Raw genomic sequence first — 25,053 nt, forward strand, 5'->3', positions numbered from 1 at the left:
AGTTGCCATAAATATTTCGGTACGTATCAGACATTTGTTTCTGTCTGACTTCTGTGCTGAGCTCCAGTCCCATATCTCTACCTTAAACTCAATATACACAAAAAGGAATCCATTATTTCCCCCCCAAATCCACTGCTATCCTCCTCTGCTTTCCCTTTTCCCATCATCAGCACCACAATCCTAGTCATCCAAGCTTGCTAATTCAGAATCATCCCACTTACCACATCCAATCATTGTTCAAGTTTTGATTCTTCTTCCTCAACAACATCTCTCACTTGTCTTCTTCTCTCTACTCATACAGTTACTACCTTAGGTCAGGTTTTCCTAGACAAATGCCTTCTAATGGTGTACTTGCCTCAAATCTTTCCCTTGATATATCCTCCAAAGTGTAGCCAAATTGATATTCCTTTTTTGCCCTTTTTTTTAAATTTCTAGGCAATTGGGGTTAAGTGACTTGCCCAGGGTCACACAGCTAGTAAGTGTCAAGTGTTTGGTCTGAGGAGGAATTTGAATTCAGATCCTCCCGACTTCAGGGCCAGTGCTCTATCCAGTGCGCCACCTAGCTGCACCCCCCCCCCCCCGACAAATTGATATTCTTAAAACACAGGTCTGACCATGTCACTCCCCTGCTCAAAAAGCTCTAGCGGCTTTTATTGGCTATGGGATAAAATACAAATTCTGCTCTTTGACATTTAATGTCCTTTAAATCTGGTTCCAGACTGACCAATTTACTGTTCTCCACATAAGACATTCTATCTCCAGCCTCTTCACCTCTGCCTTACAGAATTCTTAGCTTCCTAGCTCAGACACTGCTTCTTATAAGAGGCCCTTCCTGAGAGCAGCAACTCTACCGTTACACAAAATATTAAAAGCTTTTCTATGTAGGTTTTATGGAACGGTACAGGCAAGAATGGTACAGCATGGATGGTTTGCAATGTGCACGGGGGTAGGGGGGACGGAGGGTAGAGGGAGTGAATTATGGATCTCCCGAAGTTGCAGTGCAAACCAGGAGATGAGCACTGTTGGACTTAAATATCAACCCGGCAGCAACAGGCTATTTTATTAACTGGGCCTCTCAATGGAGTGAGCTGTCCAGGTGCTGCGTTGTCTTGGCAACCATGGGGGGGCGGTGAGGGAGACGAGAAACTATGCACCCCTCCTTTCCACTGTCCTCCCCAGCCCAGAAATTGCGCAAGCGCAGGTCACTTCCTGCGTCACGTGCTACAGAGCTCATCATTGGTCGCGCCATTGAGAGTCAGAACTCTGCTGAATCAACACTACACCCTCCCCCCCAACACGTGACCACTTAGCGGGTTCCCTGGCTATCCTCCTGCCGATAGCGTCCCGGGGGTGCTGACGATGGAGGCCCCGCCCCTCTCGCCATCTCTTCCTCTTTTCGCTTCCGCCCGCACCACGTGTTCTGCCGGGCCAGGTCCCCTCCTCCCTTCCTCCTTTTGCTTCCCCTTCTGCCTCTTCCCACCTGCCAGCCGGAGCTGCTGTAAAATGTCGTGAGCGGCAGCCGGCGGCTTTACGGCTTGGCTGTTCCTGAGGCGAGCCCGGGAGCGCCCACCGGCAGCCAGCGCCGGTCTCCGAGTCTCCTCCGGCTCTCTCACCCGGACGTGCTACCCCTTTCTCCTCTTCCCCCCTGGATCCCTCTCTCCTCTCCGCTCTTCCCTCTCCCCCGGTCCCTCCTCAGTCTCCGGAGATGTGAGCGCTGCCATGAGGCTGTGGTGCCCCCTGCCCCTGGGCTGAAGCGGCAGGTGTCGCGGGAGGCGGGGAAAGGGGGCCGGAGCGGGGGGGGGGGTTGCGGGCGGGGTGTGTGTGTGAGTGAGTGTGTATCGGGAGGAGGGGGAGTCCTGCGAGGCACCCCGGGCCGGAGGCATGGAGGAGAGCATGGAGGAGGAGGAGGGCGGCGGCGGCGGCGGTGGCTACGAGGCGATGATGGACGACCAGAACCACAACAACTGGGAGGCCGCCATGGACGGTTACCGGCAGCAACCGCCGCCCCAACCGCCGCCCCCCTCCTCTTCCTCCTCCTCACCCCGGGAGCCGCCGGGAGTGCAGCTGCTGGCCGTGGCGGCGGCGGCCTCCGAGAGGAAGGGCCCCAAGGAAGGGCTCGGGCCGCCGCCCGAGGCCAACGGGGTGACGATGATGATGATGAAGAGCTGCGACGCAGCCGCGGCCAAGGCGGCCACCGCCCCCACCCCTAGCGCCACCATCAACATCAATACCTCCACCTCCAAGTTCTGTGAGTCCTCTCCCGACCCTCGGCTTTCCTCCGCCCTTTGTCCCGCGGATCCCCCCTCCCACAGCCAGAGCTCGGTCGATTACCTGCCTGGAGTGGCCGCCGTCCATCGTCCAGAGAGCCCAAAGTTGGCACGATCGTTATCTCCCCGCTGGCAGCCACCCTCCCACGGTGGGGAGCCCCTCTCTCCTCTTCTTGTTCTCCCTGTCTCCCCTTTTAAAGTTCCACCCCCGCTGGGGGGGGGGGGGGATGTGCCGGGCTGGCCCTTGTCCAGCCCCAGAGGGTTAGGGGGGTGGGGGAGGAGGTGGGGGGGGAAGGAAGACACCTCCCCACGTCTTCGACTGTCCAGAAGGAGACAGCATCCTAGTGCTGTTTCTTGGGTTTTTAACCCATTCGAAACCAACCGCCCTGGGCGTCTTGGTGGAGCCACAAATCCAAGTGACCCCTGGCTGTACCTCTAACATAAAGAGACGTGGTGGGGGTGGGTTGCTTCCAGAGTGAACGCAGTGTATTTTATTCATTGGGAGTAGTGTTATGACTCTTGAAGGTAGTAATTATGGTCTCCCTTTCAAAGGCAGCGTTCCTGAAAATAACTTTCTGTAGCACCTGTTCCAGTTGGAAGTTTGTTGTTGAGTGTAAAACTTTCTGGCCGATGAGCAATCTAGGTCAACACTGTGAGCGTATTTGAGCTTAGAAACCTGTGTTTTCATCCTGGACTAAGATGGTATACTACTTATTTTTAAAATTCCTGAAATAAGGGTCCTATTTGATTTCCCCAAATGTTGAAAAACCTCCTGCATGGTCATGGACCTCTGAGTGATTTTCTAAATCAAAGATATCAGTTATAATAACTAGGTTATTTGTAGTTTTCTTTTCCCCCATTATTATAAGGAGTTTGTTTTCAGTGGCTTCTGGTAAAGCAGCTTTGAAACTAGGTTTTCAGTTATTGATTAATTTTGTCAAGCTGTACTAGTAATTGCCCAATTTACTGTGCAGATAAAATATTTGACTAAATTAAAATCGGATTATAGTATTATACACATTTTTACTGGAGGATAATGTATCAGTGCTCTTTTTCCACTTGAAGATGGTGTTGATACGTAATTGGCTTTCTGTTGTGTGGGTGTGGTGGGAAAGGACTGTGTACATAAGTAGTTTATCCTTGAATTGCTATTAAGGTCCAGGTTGGCACTTCTCACAATATGCAAATTGACTGGTTGACTTGTATAAGAGCTAAGAATAGCTTGATTTGATGTTTAATATTTACAGATATTAATATGAAAAACACTTAAGTTGGAGAGAAAGTTAAACAACGAAAATCAAGTGCCAGTGAAAGTGTTTTGGATTCTATTACATTTTGTTCTAATTAAAAAATGTTTGAAAATAATTTGATCTGGAATTCAGGCAAAAAATATGTTTGGGTTTATTTGTTAAATCCTGAATAAGATTTCTCTGCATTATTTTGTAGGGGAGTTGATTGATTTGCAGAAAGGTCAGTTAATGCATACAGACCTTAAGTGACACATATGGCTTTCCTTTTGCCTATTTGTCTCACAGGTTGCTTGCTAGGATTGAATTCCACTTCTGATTGATAGATGCCAGGTTTGTGTACTGGCTGATTTAATATGTAGGTATTTTCTAGCCGTATTGCACTACTGACATTGTTTCAGTTTATGCTTGGTCCTATTCTATCCTTATAATTGTCCTTTCCATCACTCCACATAACACATATTTTACTCTTAACTGTTTTCTGCATGTTTAGTCCAGTAGAGCTGTGCTACAAAAAATATCTTTTTTTGGTTTTTCTTTTTTTTTTTTTGGTTAGGCAGTGGGGTTAAGTGACTTGCCCAGGGTCACATAGCTAGTGAGTGTTGTGTGTCTGAGTCTGGATTTGAACTCAGGGTCCTCCTGACTCCAGGGCCCGGGCTCTATCCACTGTGCCACCTAGCTGCCCCCAAAAAATATCTTTTTGAAAAAGGTTTGAATCCAGCCTCAGACCAAATACTTGACACTTACTAGCTGTGTGACCCTGGGCAAGTCACTTAACCCCAATTGCCTTAAAAAAAAAAAAGGAAGTTTGAAAAAAGTCTGCATTCCAAGACATTGTTGGTGATCCTCTGTGCCAACTGAATAATACTTTAAGGAAATTATTAACCTGGGGTCCACGAACTTTTTTTTTCTAATTTGATAACTATATTTCAATATAATTGGTTTCTTATCAGTCCTCTGTATTTTATCGTATGCATTTAAGAAGATTCCACCAGACTTCCGTAGGGGTCCATGACACAAGGTTAAAAAAGTCCTGCTCTAAGGTGACACTGATGAAACTGGTGACAACTGAAAAAGCTGGGTGTACTGTTTGCAGAACGTCCAATTCCATGTCTGTAAGCTCTGTGGACCCACCTTGACCTAGAGCTTATCACGTTGGTATCTATTTGCCAGTCCCAAAATGCAGGCTTTCCTAACTTTTCATAATCTCTTTTTTCACCCCAACATTTGGCAAATTATTGCCACCTAAATATTTAGATGATAGATTGCTAGCTTGACTGCTTTCAGCCTTGTATAACTAACATTAAAGGTTTTCATGTGTTGCTTCTCTGATTTAGGCTGATATATGGCTTTCTTGAGGTTTGTTAACCTACAAATAAATTCATTCACTGTTTGTGTGTCTAGTCTTACTTTAGTGCAATTGTCAGCAAATAGAGTTTCTGCTTCATTGTACCTTTAGGTATGACTGTAAAACTGACTAAAAATGGACTGACTTCTTCCTTCATTGATTATTATGAGATGGAAGGATTGATTTGGCTAGAGAAGAATTTATTAATATCTTAACTTTCCAGACTCAGTTTTATAGATATTATCAAATATTTTTGCAGTGAAGTTTTGGTATAAAGATGTTTCATACTCCAGCAGATAATATAGTTTGTCTTGAAGCTCAGAGAACTTGTTCAAGTTAATATTACAAATTTACTCTGCAAAGATTTATCACTAATTGTCTCTATATAGCTCCTTATAGCTGCAAAGCACTTGAAAGTACATAATCTCATCGCAGTCTCAAGAAGTAAGTCAGTACCCTTATTTTTATTTTTCTCGTTTTACAGATGAAACAGACTTGAGTTGAAATAACTTTTCCAGGACTGTACAACTATTAAATGCAGAGCCAGGACCTAACTCCAGATCTAGTTGCTTTCTACTGTTTAATTTTTGGGCAAGACCTATGATTTCATTGTAGGATACTCCCTTTACCAGTGCAAATAAGCAGTTTCTCAGCACCTTCTAGCTTAGAGAGTTGCTTGGGGCACTGAGGGGTTGGAACTGGCCTAAACCTATTCAGTAAGCATCAGAGGCAGGATTTGAACCTATGTTTGCCTGACTAAGCCTTACTATGTACTGCCATGCTATTTCTCTGCCAACTTATTGTACTGTTTCAGGTATGAAATCTCCAGCAGTTCAAAGGATGAGTAAACTTTTGATTTATTTTTTGCCAAATTTAATATGTATTTAAATTGAACCTTTGTCTCTAGTGGCGGTCTTGATGGTCTTTGTGCTTTTCCTGTAACTACCACGTAGAGATTGTGTTCACTTTACATTATTGCATTACAGCCTAAAGAACCATGTTGTAATTTTAGAAGTGCGTAGTCGTGTTGTGCAGTAGCTGTTCCAGAGGAACTCAGATGATAATCTTGCCAGCTGTAGAAAGTGGCAGGCTACCCTGACCAGCTTTCTGTTCTTAAAAATACTTGGTGAAGCTTTCTCGAATTCCAGCGCTTCTTCTCAGCAGAAAACACCTATATCCAAGTTGGGTCTGAAACCATAGAAGAAAAGACTGGGCAAGAGCATATTTTGAATGCGATTTCATGTGTGTTATATATTCTGAAGAGTTGGAGTAAGGAAAGTATAGTGAGGCCTTTCAGGTAGCCAGAATGTTAACAGATTATTTGTGAAATGTAGATTATATGATTTAGATATGGAAAAGGCCTTAGAAATGTTGTCTAGCCCCTGCATATTACAGATGAAGCTAAGGCACTGAAAGAGTGTGACTTTCCCAAAATCACTAAGTAGCACAGTTAGAATTTGGACCCAGTTCATTTAAATGTAATGCTTTTATCATCGATGGTAGGGGAGGAGGGTGGAGAGGAATAAAAGAATCTAATGAAGAAAAGTGTATGTGTGTGTAATGTCAAAGTTTTAAATTTCATTTAATCTTGTCAGACACCAGTGCTGTTAAGAAACATTTTATTTGAACTACGTCTTTATAATAAACTCAAGGATTTTGCCACGTCCAAAATTTCTATATCCAATATTGTTACCAGAAAAAGCAAAAACAAAAACAAAGAAATCTCTTAAAATAGTCTTTCTTAGCCTACTTTTGTAACTGTTGTTGTTTCCTTGGGACTTATCAACATATCTGCCAGGATTTGGTTTACAACTTGACAGAAAAGCAAGACTGATAAATGGGGCATGTTTTTGTTCTTTTTAATATGCAGAAAGCAGATATAAATGATTTTGCTTCCCCTTTTATTGGCATACTCTTAGATGCAATAGTGAATCCTATCTTGTACTATAAATGTCAAATAACTTATTTTTTCATTATCAGAAAGAAGCTGAAGTAATATTTTGAAAGATATATTTAAAATATTACTTTCTACTTTGAAAATTCTGACTGTGTGATAAATTTGTCAAGGGCTAGACTAAAACTCAACCTTTGTGCCTTGAATATATCAGAGCAGGAGAATATTTGAACTATTATACACATGGAGAAACATTTTAAGTTGCATACAAAAAATCCTCTATAAACTACAAATATGATTATCATTCTTCTACATATACTAAAACAGATTTACTCCACTGATTTTTACTGTCTCTAAAAAGTTATTAGTGACTGATTTCCTTCTTCATAAATCCAGTGGACTTTTTAAATTTTTTATTCTCTTTGACTTCTCTGTGGCAACAGATACTGTTGACTAATCCACTCCTCCTTGAAATTCTATAGTGTTTGAAGAAAAATAGGAGAACCAAGCAAACACAAAACCCCAGAAGTCAAGTGAGAAGAGAATTTCAAGGAGGAGTGGGTTAGCTAGCTGTTGTCAGAGAGGTCAAGAAAACTGTAGAGAAGCAGTCAGGTAGCAGGTAAGAGGTGAGCTTAGAGTACATAAGATTTGTGCTGTAGTTCTACTTCTGGCATTTATTACTCGTGTGAAACTCCCTAGTCTTTATCTTTATCTACTAAGTCCTTGTCTAATTATACTGAAGTTGGTGGAAGGAGTTATCTAATTATGGATCCAGAGCTCATTCTTGTTTCTCCTTTGCTTGTGTTTTTTTTTCTTGGTAGATCTCTCCTAAATTTATATCTTCTATCATGTCACCTGTACTCCCATCTGGTATTTTCAGCAGCCTGAGAGACAATTTACTTGAAGAGTTTGAGAGGATTTGGGGACACCTAGGAACAAAATAGAATTTGTCTTTTGAAATTGCTTTTCTCCTCAGAAAGCAGTTCTTCTTAGGTATCCCAGTGGTCCTTTATCATTTCTTTAGTCTCCTAGATTAGAAACCTTAGAGCTAGAAGGGACTTTAAGTTATCTCATAGTCCATCTCTTTTATGTTACAAGTGAGAAAAACTTAATCTTAGAGAAGTAAGGTGAATTGCTGAAACTTACGCAGTAACTAGTAGAGCTGGGTATCAACCAATTTCAGTTTATTTCAAATCCAACACTCTTTCCCTTACACTGTCTCTTTATTCTCTTTCATTCCTTGTATCCAACTTGTCACTAGTGCTTGACTGTTTCTTCCTTTTGGAACATGTCCAATTTAACCCTTCTTATTCTCAGTGTTCCCACTTTAAACCAAATTCTTAGGCTTTGGAGCAGGAAGGGGCTTTAGAAGTCCTCAACTCCAGCCTTAATTTTACCTTTCATTTGTATTATTGCAATAATCTTATGGCTGTCCTATCCAGCCTCCATTATATGTATCCTATATATTACTTTCTGGCTAATCCTTCAAAAACATTTTTCTTAATATTCTACCTTGTTAAGAGGCAGAATGAATAGTGGGAAGGGTATTGGATTCAGGAACTTGATCACTGTGTGACTTTGGTTTACTCATCTTTTAAATGAGGAGTTTGGATTAGATTATTTCTAATAACCTGTGAATTTAACCTTATGAACCTATGGTACCTTTTTTTTCCCCTTAATAACTCTGTAATTTGGTGCCCAGTTACCTAGTGAACCTTATTTCCTTCTAGTCTTTAACACATACTTTTTTATTTTGCCTAGGTAGGTCTTCTCCCTTGTATGAGATATCTGAAATACTCAGTTTGTTAGGATTTTCTTTACAATTGAGAAAGCTAAGATATAGAGAAGTTGAGGTTTTTTGCTTGAGATCATAAAAACCAACTCAGAAACCAAGCTCTTTTTCTAGTGCATGCTTGTAGGTTCATAGATTGAGAGCTGGAGGGGGCCTTAGAAGATCTGGAATCCAACCCCAACTGCTTTGGCTTGCTGCAGGTGAACAGAATTGATCTGAGTGGTCATCACATTTGTGACAACGACTATAAGATGAGCCTCCTTAAATTTGGGGCCAGTATTAATTTGTCTAATGTGTTAAAATTACCAAGTAGCCCTTTTGTGTACTTAAGGTGACATTTGCAAATTATGGGCATTTTACTTTTTTTTAAAGAGGGGTGAGTGGGTAGGATTTTGTAGGTCTAAAACATCACTAGAGGATGAAATTGTGTTGCCTGTGTTAAAACAGTAAAGATAGTTTCTAGCTGCCCCCTTGCTTTTTTTTTCTTTTTCTTTGCATTTGCCATTTAGGTAGAAGACATGCTTTTGCAACTCTTACTTGAAGTTCCATTTCAGATTGTTTAGACTTGTCTGGGCATTGCCTGATGAGACATGTTGATGACAGTCAGAAGATTTCAAAGATTAAAATTTCTAGTTATGACATTAGTTTTTCATGGAATATTTAACAGTGACCTCTGGCTGGCTCTCAGGAGTTGCTGAGATTGATTAGATTGGTATATGTAAATTAATTGCAATGAGTCAGCTACTATAGTTAGGACCAACTCTGAATTATTAAAGTTTTCTATGATTTCTGATTTTAGTATTCATTTGTTCCCTTTGCTAAAGTTGCTTAGCCATCTTGAAACTTTTAAAATGTAAAGCCGATAAATTGTGAAAATCTGGGCCCTCACTGTTTTCCCAAGGAACTTGGTTTATCAGGCAGGACTGAACTAGTTAGCTACTTTAGCCTGAATGGCATCAACTTATGTGTGTATGCCTCACACTGTTTGTTATATAAACATTTAATTTGGCAACGATTGCTGAAGTTATGTGGGAGTTGAGAATACTTTTATTTATGTTGGAATCAATTATATTTTAATCGTTACCTAATTACTAGCAATCTGGCATTTTCAAAACCTCATAAAATACCAAATGTATTTTAACCAGCTCTACCCACTTCCAAATTTATTCTTATAAATGCTTACTGTCCTGGTCTGAATCACTTGAGTGATAAGTGTAATATCACCTGATATTATGTTTGAAACAAAGCATACTTTTCACATTGTATGAATATTTACTTAATATAAGCTCCTTGAGAGTACGAATTATTTCATTGTTTGTGTTTGTATCCCCAGTGTCTACCGTAGTCTCTTGTAGACACTTAATAAATGTTTGTTGATTGATCTCATAGAAATATTTTTTACTAAGTAATTTGGTAAGTATTTTTTGTCGAGATTCTTATCACATGGTAGTATGCAACAAACAGACAAGGCATTGAACTGACTCCTTTGGCACAGTGGATAGAGTGCTTAGTCTGGAGTGAGGAAGACCTGAGTTCAGATGCAGCCTCAGACACTTCCCAGCTGTGTGACCCTTGGCAAGTCACTTAACCCTGTTTGCCTCAGTTCCTCATCTGTAAAATGAACTGGAGAAGGAAATGTAAAACCACCCTAGTATCTTTGTTAAGAAAATCCCAAAAAGAAGTTATGAAGAGTTGGATATGACTGAAAAATGACTAAATAAAGGAAGCTGGACATTGATGTTTTTACCTCTTAATAAATGAATTATTGACAAGGTACTTCCTAAATATATCATGTACATTGTACCAGTAATTAGACAAACTAATGCAGGGAGACAATACTTACAGGTATTGAGCCTTAGAATGAGAATCCATGATAGTAATGTGATAGTAGCATTAAAGAGACATGTGAATTTAAGGAAATCTAGGGAGCAGAGGAGAGAAAAGCATGGTGCAGATCATTTGAGTGAAGAAGAGTGGAGGCAGAAGCAGGGTATTATTTGAGTATTTTACAGACCGTCTGGAAATCAAGAAGAAATTTTTGAGGAGCTTGGGAAATAGATCACAAGCCTATAGCTGTATGCTATGGTAGGGGTGGGGGACTTGAGATATCTCTACATCTCTTGTAGCTCTCCCTGCTCAAAGTAGGACAGCTAATAATTTTTTTACTTATCTTAATTATAACTAATATCATTCATAAGTCAAGATATTGACAGGTTGGAATAGAGATGTCAAACATGCCCACTTCCAATACAGCCCAAAGTAGATTAAAATGTAATAATTGAGAAATATTTAACAAAATAAATAAAAACCCAGTAAAACATAGATAGCATTGCATTTGAAAACTAAATTGATACGTGCCCCACAGGGATTCTTATGTATGGATTATTGCTGCCTACTCCCCTCCCCCAATGTTTTTTTGATTGCTACTGGGCTAGAATATTAAGCCAAATTTGATAAGAAGGAATGTAATAGGTAGGGCCTCATATAAAGTCTCTTTCTTGGGTTCAGGAAAATCAGTTTCATGAATATAAGATAAGGGAGTTATGGATAGACAGCAGTTGAGATTAGGGGGTGGTTTAGTAAACTTGCAAATTCATTATGAGTCACTAATGTGATACAGTACTCCAGAAGGCAAATAGTGATCTCAGCTTACATTCAAAGAATTATAACAGAGGAGTAAAGAGATGGTGACTCTACTGTACTCTGTCTTGGTCAGACCATTTTCGGAATATAGTGTTTGCTTTGAGGTGCTACCTTTTAAGAGTTAGTATCTAATCCTTCATTTAATTCGGCAAACACTTAGGGCTGAATTCAATGGATTGGTGGTGCGGTTGGAAAGAGCATTGGCTCTGCAGTCAGGACCTGAGTTGAATCTCAACTTGGACACTATCTGTGATTTTGAGTAAGTCCCCAACATCTCTAGGCCTTAGTGGTTACATCTATAAAATGAAAGAGTAGGACTAAATGACTTCATGAACTCAGTTGATCCAGATGAACTATATCCTTAAGTACTGAAACAGCTGGCAGATGGGATTGTTGAACCAATCTCATCTTCAGTTATTCATCTTTGAAAGATGATGGAGACTTAGAGAAATATTGAAATTAGAGGGGTGCAAATATCATAATTTTCATAAAAGAAAAGAATGACACAAATTGTAGGCTTGTAAGCTTGACTTCCAGTTTCTCTCATAACTTTATAGTCCTGTTAAAGTGAGTGTTTGTAAATATTTGGTAAGGGAGTAGTTATTATAAAGAACTAGCACAGTTTCATCAAAGACAGGTCATACCAGACCAAATGTGTGTATGTATATATTTGGGATCAAGGAAATGCTGTAGGTATAGCTCTTAGATTTTATTAAAGAATTTGTGAATCTCTTCTTGAGCACCAGTAAATATAGTTAGGGTTATTTGGAACTGGGTTAATATTTAGACTCAGTTGTTAGTGGTTGGAAGGAAGTCTCCAGTGAATTGTCCTCCAAATTTGTACTTGGACCTGCACTGCTTAACATTTTTATTAGTGGCTTGGATAATTAATCCAGATTCAAAAATCAAAAAAAAATCTTGACAGGCTTGAGGAAATTATCCCAGAAATCTCATCGCTTACTCTGTACTTCTGCTAAGAGTCTCTTTACCTTTAATTTTTAAAACAATTCTCCCATCATGTAAATTATAGGTCCTTTTTCTTTAGAGAAATAGTAACCTAAAAAAAGCTTGACCTTTATGGGTAAAAGTCAAAAATTATTCAAATGTTGTGAGATTAAGATCTTATTAGAAAAGTATAAAATTCAAGACTATTACTGTATGACTGAGTATGTCCATAGCGTATAAAATTGCATGAGCTTGGCTAACAGGTTAAGATTAGAAAATGAGGAAATGAAACAACCTCTTAAAACTTTACCATTAGTTTAATTTTAAGTGCAGTCTAAAGACTTTGGTATGTAGATCTGTTCCCAAATTGCTATGTATATTTTCTTTCGTTTGCAGTACTGTTCCCATCAACTAATCCATTCCTTGTAGGAAATAAACCAGGTTGCTTTGCTCCTGATACTTGCCATTTTTAAGTTTTGCTGCTCTGATAGCATTTTTTTCAATGATGAATGTTGATGATTGTGCTAAGAAGAAAGCTGTTAGCAGGGTAATGGTTACCATGGAGTTTAGTTGGCATGTATAATTCATTCACAAAGGATTACAAACTTAGAGCCAGAAGAAGCATAGTCTAACCTTCTTTTTCTGGTTAGGAAACTGTGGCCCAACCAAATTGGTTTCCTAGCTCTTAGTAAATAAAAAATATATATATTAAAAGTAGTTTTTTATTATCAGCAATTAAGTATCTTACAGCTTTTGTTAGATGTGGAAATAACATTAAAGTTCTCCACTTTCATTTATGCTTTCTGCTTTTATTTTTAAAAGTAACTTTGGAAGTGTCCTTGAAACAGTGATTTTGAAATTGTGGCATATTTGTCAACTCTAGAATGAAAAACTACTGTACTACTGTAATGGGACTTACTTATATTGCTTCTTAGTAAAAGCCTTACATTCTTCTTCAGTAAAACTCTTTCATCTTTAAGTTGTAGGTTTTGTTGTGTTTGAGAAGAGGAAATGTCTTTTAACATGACCAAATATTGTCAGGTTAATTATCATGAAGATGATAAAATGAGAGGTTTTGTGCATACTTAGCTCTGCCTCTATAGTTTTGTTGTACCGAGAAATCAGTGAGTGAGACCCGGAAGTAATTTTAAGATGTGGATTTTATTAGCACGCGGCTGCAAGGGCTATGCACATCCAAATCAAGCAGCCCCCATCAGGGGTCGAGCTAGGGTTTATATAGAAAAAAGCATGGGAAAGAAATGTGAGGAACACTGATGAGGTAATCCAAAGATGCAGGTGTCTTTGGGGGCTATGGATGGGAAAGTACAGGGAGTATACAGGACAGGGAGGGGGATCAGTCTTTGGAGTCTGGTAGAAGGAAGAGTCCTTGGGCTGGCCAAGGACACCCCTCTCCCTCTGTCTTGACATGAGAATGCTCTGCAACAAAGGAAAGCTTTCTCACAACACAGGAACTTACTGAGGAATTGGGAGGCTTCTGGAGACATGATCTGGGGGCTGGGGCCTGAGCAGCCCAGCTCTGTGTAGCTGTACCAGGGAGAGAGATAAGGGTCATGCTGAGGCCCATGCATGAATAACTGCTAGGCACAGTGTCCTTGGGCTGGGGAATGGTTGTTAGAGACAGTGTCTATGAGACTAGAGAGAAATTGGGGCACAAGTACAAGCACAAGCACCCGAGCACCCCATCATTACGGGTCAGAGATCACACAAACCAGACCAGGTGTCCTGGTCTCTGGTATAACCATAATTATCTAAAGCAATTATATTGCAAGCTTTCTTATCCATTTGCATTGGAGGTACGGTCCATGCTGAGCTATGCAAGAGTACATTTCACTATTGTTTAGATTTAGGAGGAAAGAGGTCTGGGGCAAGATTAAGCACCAACTTTTGCTTTCCATGGCTTAAACGGCCCTACTACCTGAATAGCAAAATAATGTTCTGCATTACAGTTTCATTCCAGGCATTAGCCTCTTAGCCGTCTCATCTTTGGGGTAGAGCTAATAATGACTTATCTTTTTCTTTTGACTCATCTTTGAGAACTGCATTAAAGTATGAAAAAATTTTAGAAAAGTAGGATTGCTTAAAGTAAAATTGTTAAATCTACAGGGAATCTAGGTGAAAGTCGATTATCTGTCAACTTAATACTATTTATGGTAGAGTAGTACTGTTCTTTCCTCATTGACCTTTTCTCCTGTTCTATTAGTGTTAGCACTGTAGGAGTTCTGAAGTAGTTGCTTTAGACAGTGTTGCAGATCTCACAGGAGTCTTGAAGACTGTCTCTAAGTTATCAAGACTATGTCTTTAAAGTATCATAGGCCCTTTGCCTTTATAATGGCAGTGACTGGATTATGAACCAGAGTTTTAGAATGTTTTAATGGCATCTGAAGCTTTGTGAAAAGGAGCAAGAGAAACTGGTGATATCAGTTGAATTTGCCAAATACTTTTCATTGTCAAAGATGAACTGTTTAATTTCCAAGATGTTAATTCTTTTCAAGGCATAATTGATGGCTATTTTAAATCACTGGGCAATTTTCCTTTTCTGTTGAAATGATGTACCAATTAGGAATGGAGCCATGATGAATTGATAAGAGTACAAGTGTAAAAGTGGGAAGTAGGTCAGATATATTTAAATAATGAAATTGTTTTACGATTTTAAATGCAGTAGGTGAAAATGATTTTTTTTTTTGTATTTTTAGTAATGAATGTTATAACTATTGAAGATTATAAGAGCACATACTGGCCAAAATTGGATGGTGCCATAGATCAGCTTTTAACTCAAAGTCCTGGTGACTATATCCCTATATCATATGAACAGATATACAGGTAAGACCATCTTTAAAGGACTGAACTTTTTTTTAACCATGATACATTTATTGGTCCAATTGTAATTTAAATGTGACTTAATTTTTAATGTATATATGTAGTGTGTTAGGTCAATTCCACAGCCACAAAGTTATTTTCAGTACTCACCCAGAGTCTTTCTCGAAGGTGGTGTCAGAATTCTACTTCAACCGAGTTTGTCTTTCCCTTTTTTCCTAGCCCTGCTTCCTTTGCAGAGATCATAGTTCTTCTCTCTGCATGTGAAGCCCTTTAAAATCTTAATGCCCTTTTCAGTGAATTATCTGGTGGCTGACAATAATTTTTCTGTTATGAGGAAGTTGGTTTCTTTCTAGCCCTGAAGGGTACAAGAACCAGGCTTTTTATTCCTAAGTTTACAGGAGTAGCCATTGTGGACATTCTTCTATCTAAAATGTATGAAACGTGCATCTGATTAGCCTTGCATAATCTTAGTGTAGATAGATAGTAAAAGTGTTGCTATGTGCCAGGTAGTGTGCTAGGGTTGGTGAAACAAATACAAGCGACAGGAGAGTTGCAGCCTTCGGGGATCTTATTTTTTGGTGAGGCAATCGGGGTTAAGTGACTTACTCAGGGTCACACAGCTAGTGAGTATCATGTGTCTGAGGCAGGATTTGAACTCAGTTCCTCCTGACGCCAGGGCTGGTGCTCTATCCACTGCGCCATCTAGCTGTCGCAAGGATTTTATATTCTGATGGGAGAAGACAACACATAGGTGGGGCTGAGAAAAAGGAAGAAGTGTTTGTACAAGTATAATAATGCTACAGACAAGAAGTCTTGGAGAGAGTTTGGGCAGGAATGAAGTGAAGCATGGCTAGAATTCTTCCTCAAATGGTGTTACTGATGAGAAGGGAGAAGGACTCCAGAAGCAGAGTTTCTCAGGGTGGCAATATGGCAGACAAGGACAAAGAGTAGCAGTTCAGGGAGACTCCAGGTGAAAGTCGATTAGTCAGTAAACAATTAATCACCTACTTTGTCCCTGTGCTAAATTGTACAGATACTAAAAAGGGGGAAAGACAACCCTGGCCCTCCAGGAGCTCACCATGAGGCCAAGTATTACAATGTGGATCCAGTCACCTGCTAAGAATTTCAGTTCATTCTCACCAGTCCAACAATAGCCTTCTCTCCAACATAACCTTGCTTCCAAACTCCTGGTAGTTGCATAGCTAGCAAAGATAGTTGTCAGAATTGTTCTCTTTCAGTCTGTGTTCCTACTAATTACTTTCTGATTATATTCATTTTACAAAGATTTGTTATCTTTTACAAATATTACTTACCTTCTTCCTTAGTTAGTGAGACCCAGGCTAGGTCCCTTTTAATGTCTTCATGTTCACTTCTCATGTGAAATTAGGGAAAACTGTAATTCCATGTAGAAGTACCTAGCATAGTTGATGTCAAGGTACTTACCTAGCAAGTTAGGCAGTCAGAACCTAGCAACTTTTAAGATCCGGGATGACTTGAGAAAGAAAGGTTGCTTTATAGCCACAGTGCACGTTGTGTAGCAGCTCATATTGTATAATAGATCTAGTTTAAAAACAAGATGGATGAAAAATTTAATAGGTACTTTTCCCTTTGCAAGTGTTTTACAGATAATTGAAGTAAAGTAATATCCAGTTTATTTGGAAATCAGCTCCCTTCCCTACTGCCCCCCATTTCAACCATCTAGAATGTTGTTAAGAGTCTAGATATGAGTAAAAAAAGAACTCACAAGAATAGCTGCCACAAGCCCATTCAATTAAACAGATATTTACTAAGCAACTAATTGCTATGCTTAAGGTGGTACAAAGATGAAAGTCCAACATAGCCCCTTCCAGCAAGGAGCTTATAATATATTAAGGGGTATATAACACGAACACAATGAACGTTTGAATATAGGAGGGGTGCATACAGAATGGCATAAGAAATTTAAGTGAAGTGGCTCATTTCTAGTTGAGGGATCAGGTAAAACTTCATGGTGGAGTTTTCATCAGAGCAGGTCTTTGCAGCAATGGAAGGATTTCAACAACTGAAGATTAAGCATTTTAGGCATAGAGTGAATCACATGTACAAATGTATAGAAGTTATGGGTAAATTGAGATTAGGAAATGGTGAGCAATCCAGCTTGAAGCAGACCATGTAAAGGGGTAGAGTGTGAAATAAGACTAGTTGGATTCAAGTTATGGAGGGCTTTAAATTTCAGGCTGAAAAGTTTGTGGCGGTGGGGAACTCCCCAAAGCCTCAGAACCTTTTGAGTTGAGGACTGAGGTGATCCAACTACTTTGTCAGGGAGTGGAGGATGGATTAGAGAAGTGAGTGGTGGGAGGAAAGGGTACTAGAAATTTTCTCCATTTTCCCAAGATAGTATAAGGGCATATATTAGGTTGGAGGCAGGTAAAATAAAAGGAAAGAAATAGTTGGGATAACTATTGGTGAGGTTGAATTGAAAGATTTGTCTACTGATTTTATGTAGGGGATTAAGAAGAGAAGAGGCAGATGATTCTGAGTTTTTAACCTTGTGGGAATAATACGGTCATTAATACAAAACTTGAAATTGGGGTGAGGGGGCACGAGTGGAAGGATAAACGATGATGCATTCAGTTTTGGAAAAATCTAGTACTAGAAATTATGAGTATGTGTTGTTCTGCCCAAGAAAAAAGTTTGTTCTAATTCTGTTGACCATTCCCAACCATGCTTGTTAGAGTTGCATATAGTCTGGTTTCTTTACAGTTTAGAAGCAGTAAGTTAGAATGGTGAGGTAATGGAGGTGATGGACAAAAGGTATTGCTAGCAAATGGGATAGCTGATAGTGATAGAAAAATTACAAAAGGACACAATTATTAATGCATAAATAGTTACATGCTCATCTTCATGAGTTCAAATATGGCCTTAGACACTTACTAGCTGTGTGATCCTGGGCAAATCACTTAACCCTGTTTACCTCAGTTCTTTGTCTGTATAAAATGAGCTGGAGAAGGAAATGACGAGCCACACCAGTATCTTTGGCAAGAAAACCCCAAAAGGGGTCACAAAGAGTGAGACATGACTGAAAGACTGAACAGCGATAACTGAATTCAGAGCCAGGGGGTTCTTCTGTGACAACCACTGCCTTCTCATAAACAGCTACACAATTTGTAAAGCATAAAAATATGGTAACTTTTAAGCTTAGCATATTGGTTAAAATGGGTTTTGGGGGGAATGGACAATTAATTTTGCAACAGTGATTCCTAGCATTTGTAACTACTTGTTTGAACTTAAGTGTATTTTTCTGTGGAAACAAACATTTTAAGATCATGCTGTGTTCCAAAAGTTTGTTATGTGAGGATTCCTATTGTAATGGTTAATATCCTCTACCAATCACAGGTGCTGTTCTGGTACTCTTGAAAGGAGAAAGTATCAAGCCTCATAGTGACAGTCACAGATTTAGATCTCCTTCCCCTGCTCCCCTCAATTTGATTATGCACAGTAGCCAGTATTTTTTACAAGTAATAATATAAGACATTTTGGTATAGTTGAAAGTTGCTTGAAGGCAAAGCACAAAAGGCTATTAGGGGCCAGTTTTTTAGGGTTTCGGTTCTTTCGGTTACAGTTCATTTGCATAGTTACTTTAAGTTTAAATTGCTGCAAGTGCCTTACTGTAGCTTTTTTGTTTTTCTGCAGCTGTGTGTATAAATGTGTATGCCAGCAGCATTCTGAACAGATGTATAGTGATCTGATTAAAAAGATAACTAACCACTTAGAGAGAGTCTCAAAGGAGCTGCAGGTAAGGAATTGCTTGATCTTTTTTTCTCCTCTAACCTGTTGCAAATGGTATAGCATGCATAGTGTAACTTTAGGGAAGTGTTCATTTAATAGTTCATAACTCACTGTAGTTATGAAGGCTTTCAAAGTTGATTAAACCATATAATTGGTGTGGGGACATACATTTCTTTTTAAAAGTTGAGCTATAAATTGTGATGGTTTTTATATTTTCTTTCTTTTCTTACTCTACTCCCCCTCCTCGTAGTCCAAAGTATGTAATAGAGCCTTAAATGATAGCGTTTATTGCTATGTCTTTTTTTTATGTAAAAGAAAAAACAAAACAAAACCTAGGCAGCTAGATGATACAATTAATAGAGGACTTGACCTAGATGTAGTAATACCTGAGTTTAAATGTAGCTTCAGATACCTACTAGCTGTGTGATCCTGGACAAATCACTTCATCTCTGCTTCAGTTTCCTCATCTTTAAATTGGGGTTGATAATAACACTGATCTCCCAGAGTTTTTGTGAGGATCAAATGAGATTTTGTAAAGCACTTTGCAAACCTTAAAGTGCTATATAAATGCTATTATAATGGTTAGCTATTATTTTTTAGCTGTAATTCTATACTTTATATTTAAGCTGTTTCCTCCTCTACCCCCCCCATACACCTTTAACCTGCCTTAGAAGTTAATGGCTTTCTTAAAAACTTCTGCGCCTAAGTCATATTTGGGTCCATATCATCATGGATCATAGATTCTACCTAGAAGGTATCTTAGAATTTAGTCCATTGCTTTTATTAAAAAAAAAAGATTAATGCATTTTGTCTTGACGCATTAGATACATATTTGGAGAACACTCTTTGACATTTCTCCATGACCTTATCATAAAAAGAATTGGCAGAACTTGTAATTCAACAACCACAACCAAATCAGCAAGCATTTATTTAAGCTGTAACTATGTGAAAGGCTCTGTGCTGAACACTGGTAATACAAACACAATAAAAAAAAAAAACAGTTCCTCCCCTTGTAGAGCTTACATTCTAATGAGGGAGGACGAGACATAAAAGGAACCTGAAAAGTGTGTGGTTTGGACAAGGTTGGTGTAAAATGGAAGTTCAGGGAGGGGCTGACTAGTTAGAAGAAGGGATTGCAGGGTAGTAGAGTGAACTTCCAGAATGAGAAGGCCAAGGGCTGAGGGAACTTGCATTCTGTGCAGTGGGGGAAGAAGTCTAGAGAGTCAGTAGTAGAGTGTGGAGAGGAAGGAAGATGTAACTTTTTAATCTTAAGAGCTAAGTGACTTGTGTAGAGTCATGCAGGTAATTTATAGACTTGGGATTTTAAACCAAAGCCTTTTAATGCCAAATCTAGCACTCTTTATACTATATACAAAATTAAAATTGTACATGAAATATAATGAAGTTGTAATAAAATTGTCCTCTTTCGTCTCTTTAGAATTTTTGTTTTTAGTTATATGTTTTTAAATGCTTTATGTTGAAACTTTTTTTATTTCATCTCAGTCACTACCACTAACTCAGTGGTTATTCTACTTTTTGATCTCAGGATCTTTTCACACTCTTAAAAATTGAAGACCCCAAAGAACTTCTGTTTATGTGGGTTATATCTAACAGTATATTAGCAATTAAAGCATCTTAGTATTATTATGAGAATAGTTTTGACCTTGGGTACCCCCAGAAAGGGTCTTAAGGATCCCAAGGGTCCCCAGACTACAATTTCAGAACCATTGTACCATCTCATCTCATCCTTACCCAATAGAAACTTTCCCTTATAACAATTAAGTATAGTCAAGGAAAACAAATCAGCACAGAGTTCTAGTTTGGAAAATGTATGTTACACCTCTGGGGCAGCTAGGCAGGTTGAGCAGTGGATAGAGTGCTGGGTCTGAAGTCAGGAAGACACATCCTGAATTCAAATCTGGCCTCAGATACTTCCTAGCTGTGTGACCCTGGGCAAGTCACTTAACTCTGTTTGCCTCAGCTGGTGAAATGAGCTGGTGAAGGAAATAGAAAATCACTCCAGTATCTTTGCCAAGAAAACCCCGAAAGGGGTCACAGAGAGTGGGATGTGACTGAAAGACTGAACAACAACAAAAATCCTTCACCTCTAGTTTATTGCCCTTCTGCCAGGAAGCAGGGAACATGCTCCTCTGTTAGTCTCCTGAAGTCATGATTGGTCGCAATGTCGTATCAGAATTCTGAAGTCTTTTTTCAAAAGGTATTTGCCCCCTCTCTCTTATTGTGGTAATTGTGTAAATTGTTCTGGTTCTTCTTATTTTACCTAACATCATTTCATGCAAGTCTTTGCAAGTTGCTCTAAATTCTTCATATTTGTCATTTATTTTGATGTAATAATCCATTTATCTAAGTCAGATAGTCATGAGATTACATTCCACCTCAGACGTACTAGCTGTGATCCTGGGCAGTTCAAGCAGCCTCTCTGTTTACCTTAGTTTCCTCATCTGAAAAATGAGGAAGTTGGATGACATGGCCTCCAACTAAGGTCCTTTCCAGCTCTAAAATCTATGGTCCTACTTTGTTTTTGTGTACCCATTTGTTTCCACTTCTTTGCTACGATCAAAAATATTGTTATAACATTTTTTTTGTACACATGCCTTGTACATGTACTTTTTGTACATGTATCTTAGTGTACATGCTTGGTAGTGATAGTATGGGGTCAGAAGAATGATTACATTCTAGATATTTCTTAGGTGTAGTTCCACATTCTTTCCAGAATTGTTACCAATTCACAACTTCACCAGCAGTGTGCAGGTATGCCTGACCTCTACAGCTCTTCCAATGTTTGGAGTTTTCCTTTTTTGTTATCTTTGCCAATCTGATGTTTATATGGCAGAACCTTAAAAGGTTTTAAAATTTGAATTACCCTAATTAGTGACTTAGAGCATTTTTATATGGTCGTTGGTACTTTACATTTTCACATTTGAAAACTTTCTATTTGCATCCTTTGTCCACTTATCCATTGGGCAGTTAATCTTGTTTTTATATATTTCTCTCAATTCCCTATGTATCTTGAATTATTATACCTTTATCAGGTATTTGTTGCAAAGATATTTTCTAGTTTATTTTCTAAGTCCAGTTGCATTAATTTTGTGTAAAAGCCTTTTAATTTTATGAAAATGGCCGAGTAAAATTTGGACATTTTATCTTTTGTGATAACTTCTAATTCCCTTCTCTAATTTTTTAATAATATAAACTTTTATATTTAGGTCATATATCCATTTGGAGTTTATTGTGATACATGGCAGCTAGGTGGTGCAGTGTAATTAGAGGTAACATGGTGGTGCAGTAGATAGAGCACTGGGCTTGGAGTCAGGAAGACCTAAGTTCATGCATGTCCTCAGGCACTTATTAGCCAGGTGATCCTGGGCAAGTCACTTAGCCTCTTTCTGTCTCAGTTTCTTTATCTGTAAAATGGAAATAATAATGTCACCTATCTCTCAGGATTGTTGTGAGGATCAACACAGTGCCTTGCATCTAGTAGATACTTGATAAACCCATCCTCTCTTCCTATGTCTCACCACTCCCTCCCCTTCCCCATGGTATTTTGAAAACATTTTTTAATAAATTGTGACTTGCCTTCTAGTTTCTGATATTTCCTGTATTTGGAAAACTGAAAATCTTTACTCAAATAAAATGTTTTTTACTGATAAGCATGATAAATACAACATCTCAGAGAGTAAGTTGGAGAAGGTACTCTGCTGTGAGGAATCCACCTAAACTCTGACATTTTACTGCTACCACAGTGAAGTTTTTTTTGGGGGGTGTGGAGTGGGGTAGGCAATGGGGTTAAGTGACTTGTCCAGAGTCACACAGCTAGTGAGCGTTACATATCTGAGGCCGGATTCGAACACAGTGAAGTTCTGAGTGATAAAGAGTCATGTGCTGTTTTTTTTTCCAGTACTGGTTACATTGTAGTGTAGTAATTTCGCTTTCAGAAAAGTCACTTGTAAGTTGTTTACTGCTGCATAACTGTATTTAAAATTTGAAGGCTGGTGAGGAAGAATTTCAGCACTTGGAAGAGTAGTCAGTGTACTGGAGCATTTTTTGCATCTGTAACAGGTGTGTGTGGTGGTTTGCCTAGGTAGGGCATGACCATCAGGAGGAGGTAGCCCACCCCTGGATTCTACAGAGTATGTACATTGTTGATGGACTGTCCATGTTCTAGAGGCCAGAGAGGAGCTCACCTCTGGGGAGCTTATGGGGGATGTGTGTGTGTGGTAGGGGGGCGGAGGGGTGGATGTTCGTGTGTGGTGTTGAATATCATGTGATAATGTTATCAACATCTTCTAAATTTCCCTTCCATGATCTACCCTTTCTTGTTATGACTCTGATTAGACCATTTTCATTCTCCTGATTTATCTCTAGGTACTTTATTTTTTAGGTAGGAGATAGCCTTACAGTTCTGTTATTCCTTATATTTTCTCACCCAGATAGCCATTGTGGTCTTTAATTACTTCATATCAACTATACAAGGGTACTATTTTTTTTTTCTACAGCTTATATAACATGTTTTTATGTTAATTGTTTTGTACTGTTTTTTTACTTGATTGATGGAAATTCTGTTTATAACAATTCTAAACTTAATTTCAATGAGAATGTTAGCTTTTATGACCAGATACTTAATTTTTTAATTTTGTTATAGCAGCTATTTCGTATGCTTCTATAAACTCAATAAATTTGGTTCCCAGGAGAAATTTCTTAATATAATGGTCAGAATTACTAACTTTCTTGGTATCAGTAAAATATTTCAAAAACAGTAATATGCTTCTATACTTCTTTGTGTAAAAAGTTGTAATTTAAAACTGCTAGACAAAAAAGTAGTTTGACATGCTTTCTTACAAAGTTTATTTGCAGAAAAATAAAATTTCCTGCTTTTTGCAGTTGTTTGTCACAGTAGATGCACTTATATTTTGTTATTCTGACTGTTGAATTTGAAAGTTACTAAATTCACTTTTAGATTACAGTATGTCTCTGTGAATAGGTTTTAATACGTGTGTGTGTGTGTGTGTGTGTATGTATGTATGTGTGTTTATCTTATGAGGGCTTATTTTTTAAAAATTCTTACAGTTAGATGGCACTATGGTACCATACAGTTAAACTCCTCTGAATGGTACCCTTTTGGAAGGATACATATTCAAAAAGCTTTCTTTTCTTTCAAAGATTTTAGATTATAAGTATCTCAAAATAACTTACTTGTGCTCTGTTCTTTAAATCAGTGTGGCAACTTGATGATCACTTATTCAATAAACATTTATTGTGACATCATTTGATTATTTTTAGAATTATCATGTTCGTTTTTACATTTTCCAGATTATTCACTCTGAAAATTCAGTTTTAGATTATTTTCCATAAAATTGAAAATTCTATAGTTGATGTTATTTGGGGCTAGTATAGCAATATAAGGAGCACTTGACTGGATGTAAGGAGACCTAGGTTCTAGTCCTGGCTTTTCCACTACCTGGCTGTGTGACCCTTATGCAGGATGCTGTTTTATGGTCTCAGCTTTTGTTTCTATAAAATGAAGTAGAGTTAACTAATTTTTAAGTTAGGTTCTGACTTTTAAAAATTCTTGTGCTTGAGTATTTAGTTAAGGAATGATCTTAATAAATTCATATTTATGTGGTGCTTTAAAGTTTACAAAACACTTTACTCACAATAAATTTGTGAGGTAGGTAGAACAAGTCGCAAATGAGAAAACTGACTCAGACAGGTTAATCTATTTTTGATGCATCAAACAGTAAAAATTCAATCCCAGATCTCATGAGCTCAAATTGAGCACTTTTTCACTGTACCATACTAAGTTGATCTTTGGGTGGTGATTAGCTTTGTATATTTACTAACCTTTCAGTTTTCTAGAAACTTAGACAGTTTATTGGTAGATATCGTATGAAAGACCTTAAGGTGGTCTCTCTGTCTTTATGCTAATGTCTATGTGTTCTTTGTCTGTCTTCCCTCTCTTTCTTTCTCTTCCCTATCTCTGTCCTTCTCAGTTTGTGTCTGTGTGTGTGTTCTCTCCTCTCTCCACTCTCATCCCCCTCTCCATGTTTACCAGAGTATATCAGGGAGCTTTCTGGGGGGAAGGGGAAAGAAACCCACCTTATTTTCATAGTGACTTGGCTGTAGCTCTGCTTTTTTGCTTTCAGCCTTATTCCAATATGAGTAAGAGGCTGAGATAAGAATCGCAATTGGATCTACAGAGTAGGGCAGCACTTAGTCATTTTGGCATATGGACTATATGGACTTGCTCATTCTTACTCCCTAAAAATGTTTTGTTGGAGAATATTGAACAT

At 38.7% G+C, this 25,053-nt stretch overlaps 1 protein-coding gene across 2 annotated transcripts in view; it reads left to right on the top strand.

The window, feature by feature from the left end:
* Nucleotides 1–1,814: 1,814 nt before the first annotated feature.
* Nucleotides 1,815–25,053, top strand: part of CACUL1 (CDK2 associated cullin domain 1) — an 86,387-nt gene continuing 63,148 nt past the window's right edge. The window contains exons 1-3 of one of the 2 annotated variants that reach the window (XM_020988196.2): nt 1,815–2,416; nt 14,851–14,977; nt 18,647–18,749. In XM_020988196.2, the coding sequence (XP_020843855.1) occupies nt 1,882–2,416; nt 14,851–14,977; nt 18,647–18,749 (765 nt within the window). In that variant the 5' untranslated portion in view covers nt 1,815–1,881. The remainder of the gene's footprint in view (nt 2,417–14,850; nt 14,978–18,646; nt 18,750–25,053) is intronic. The other variant, XM_020988198.2, reaches the window with a different exon arrangement.

Source organism: Phascolarctos cinereus, unplaced genomic scaffold (assembly GCF_003287225.1).
Source record: "Phascolarctos cinereus isolate Bilbo 61053 unplaced genomic scaffold, phaCin_HiC Scaffold_3;HRSCAF=262, whole genome shotgun sequence".
Classification (NCBI taxonomy): Eukaryota; Metazoa; Chordata; class Mammalia; order Diprotodontia; family Phascolarctidae; genus Phascolarctos; species Phascolarctos cinereus.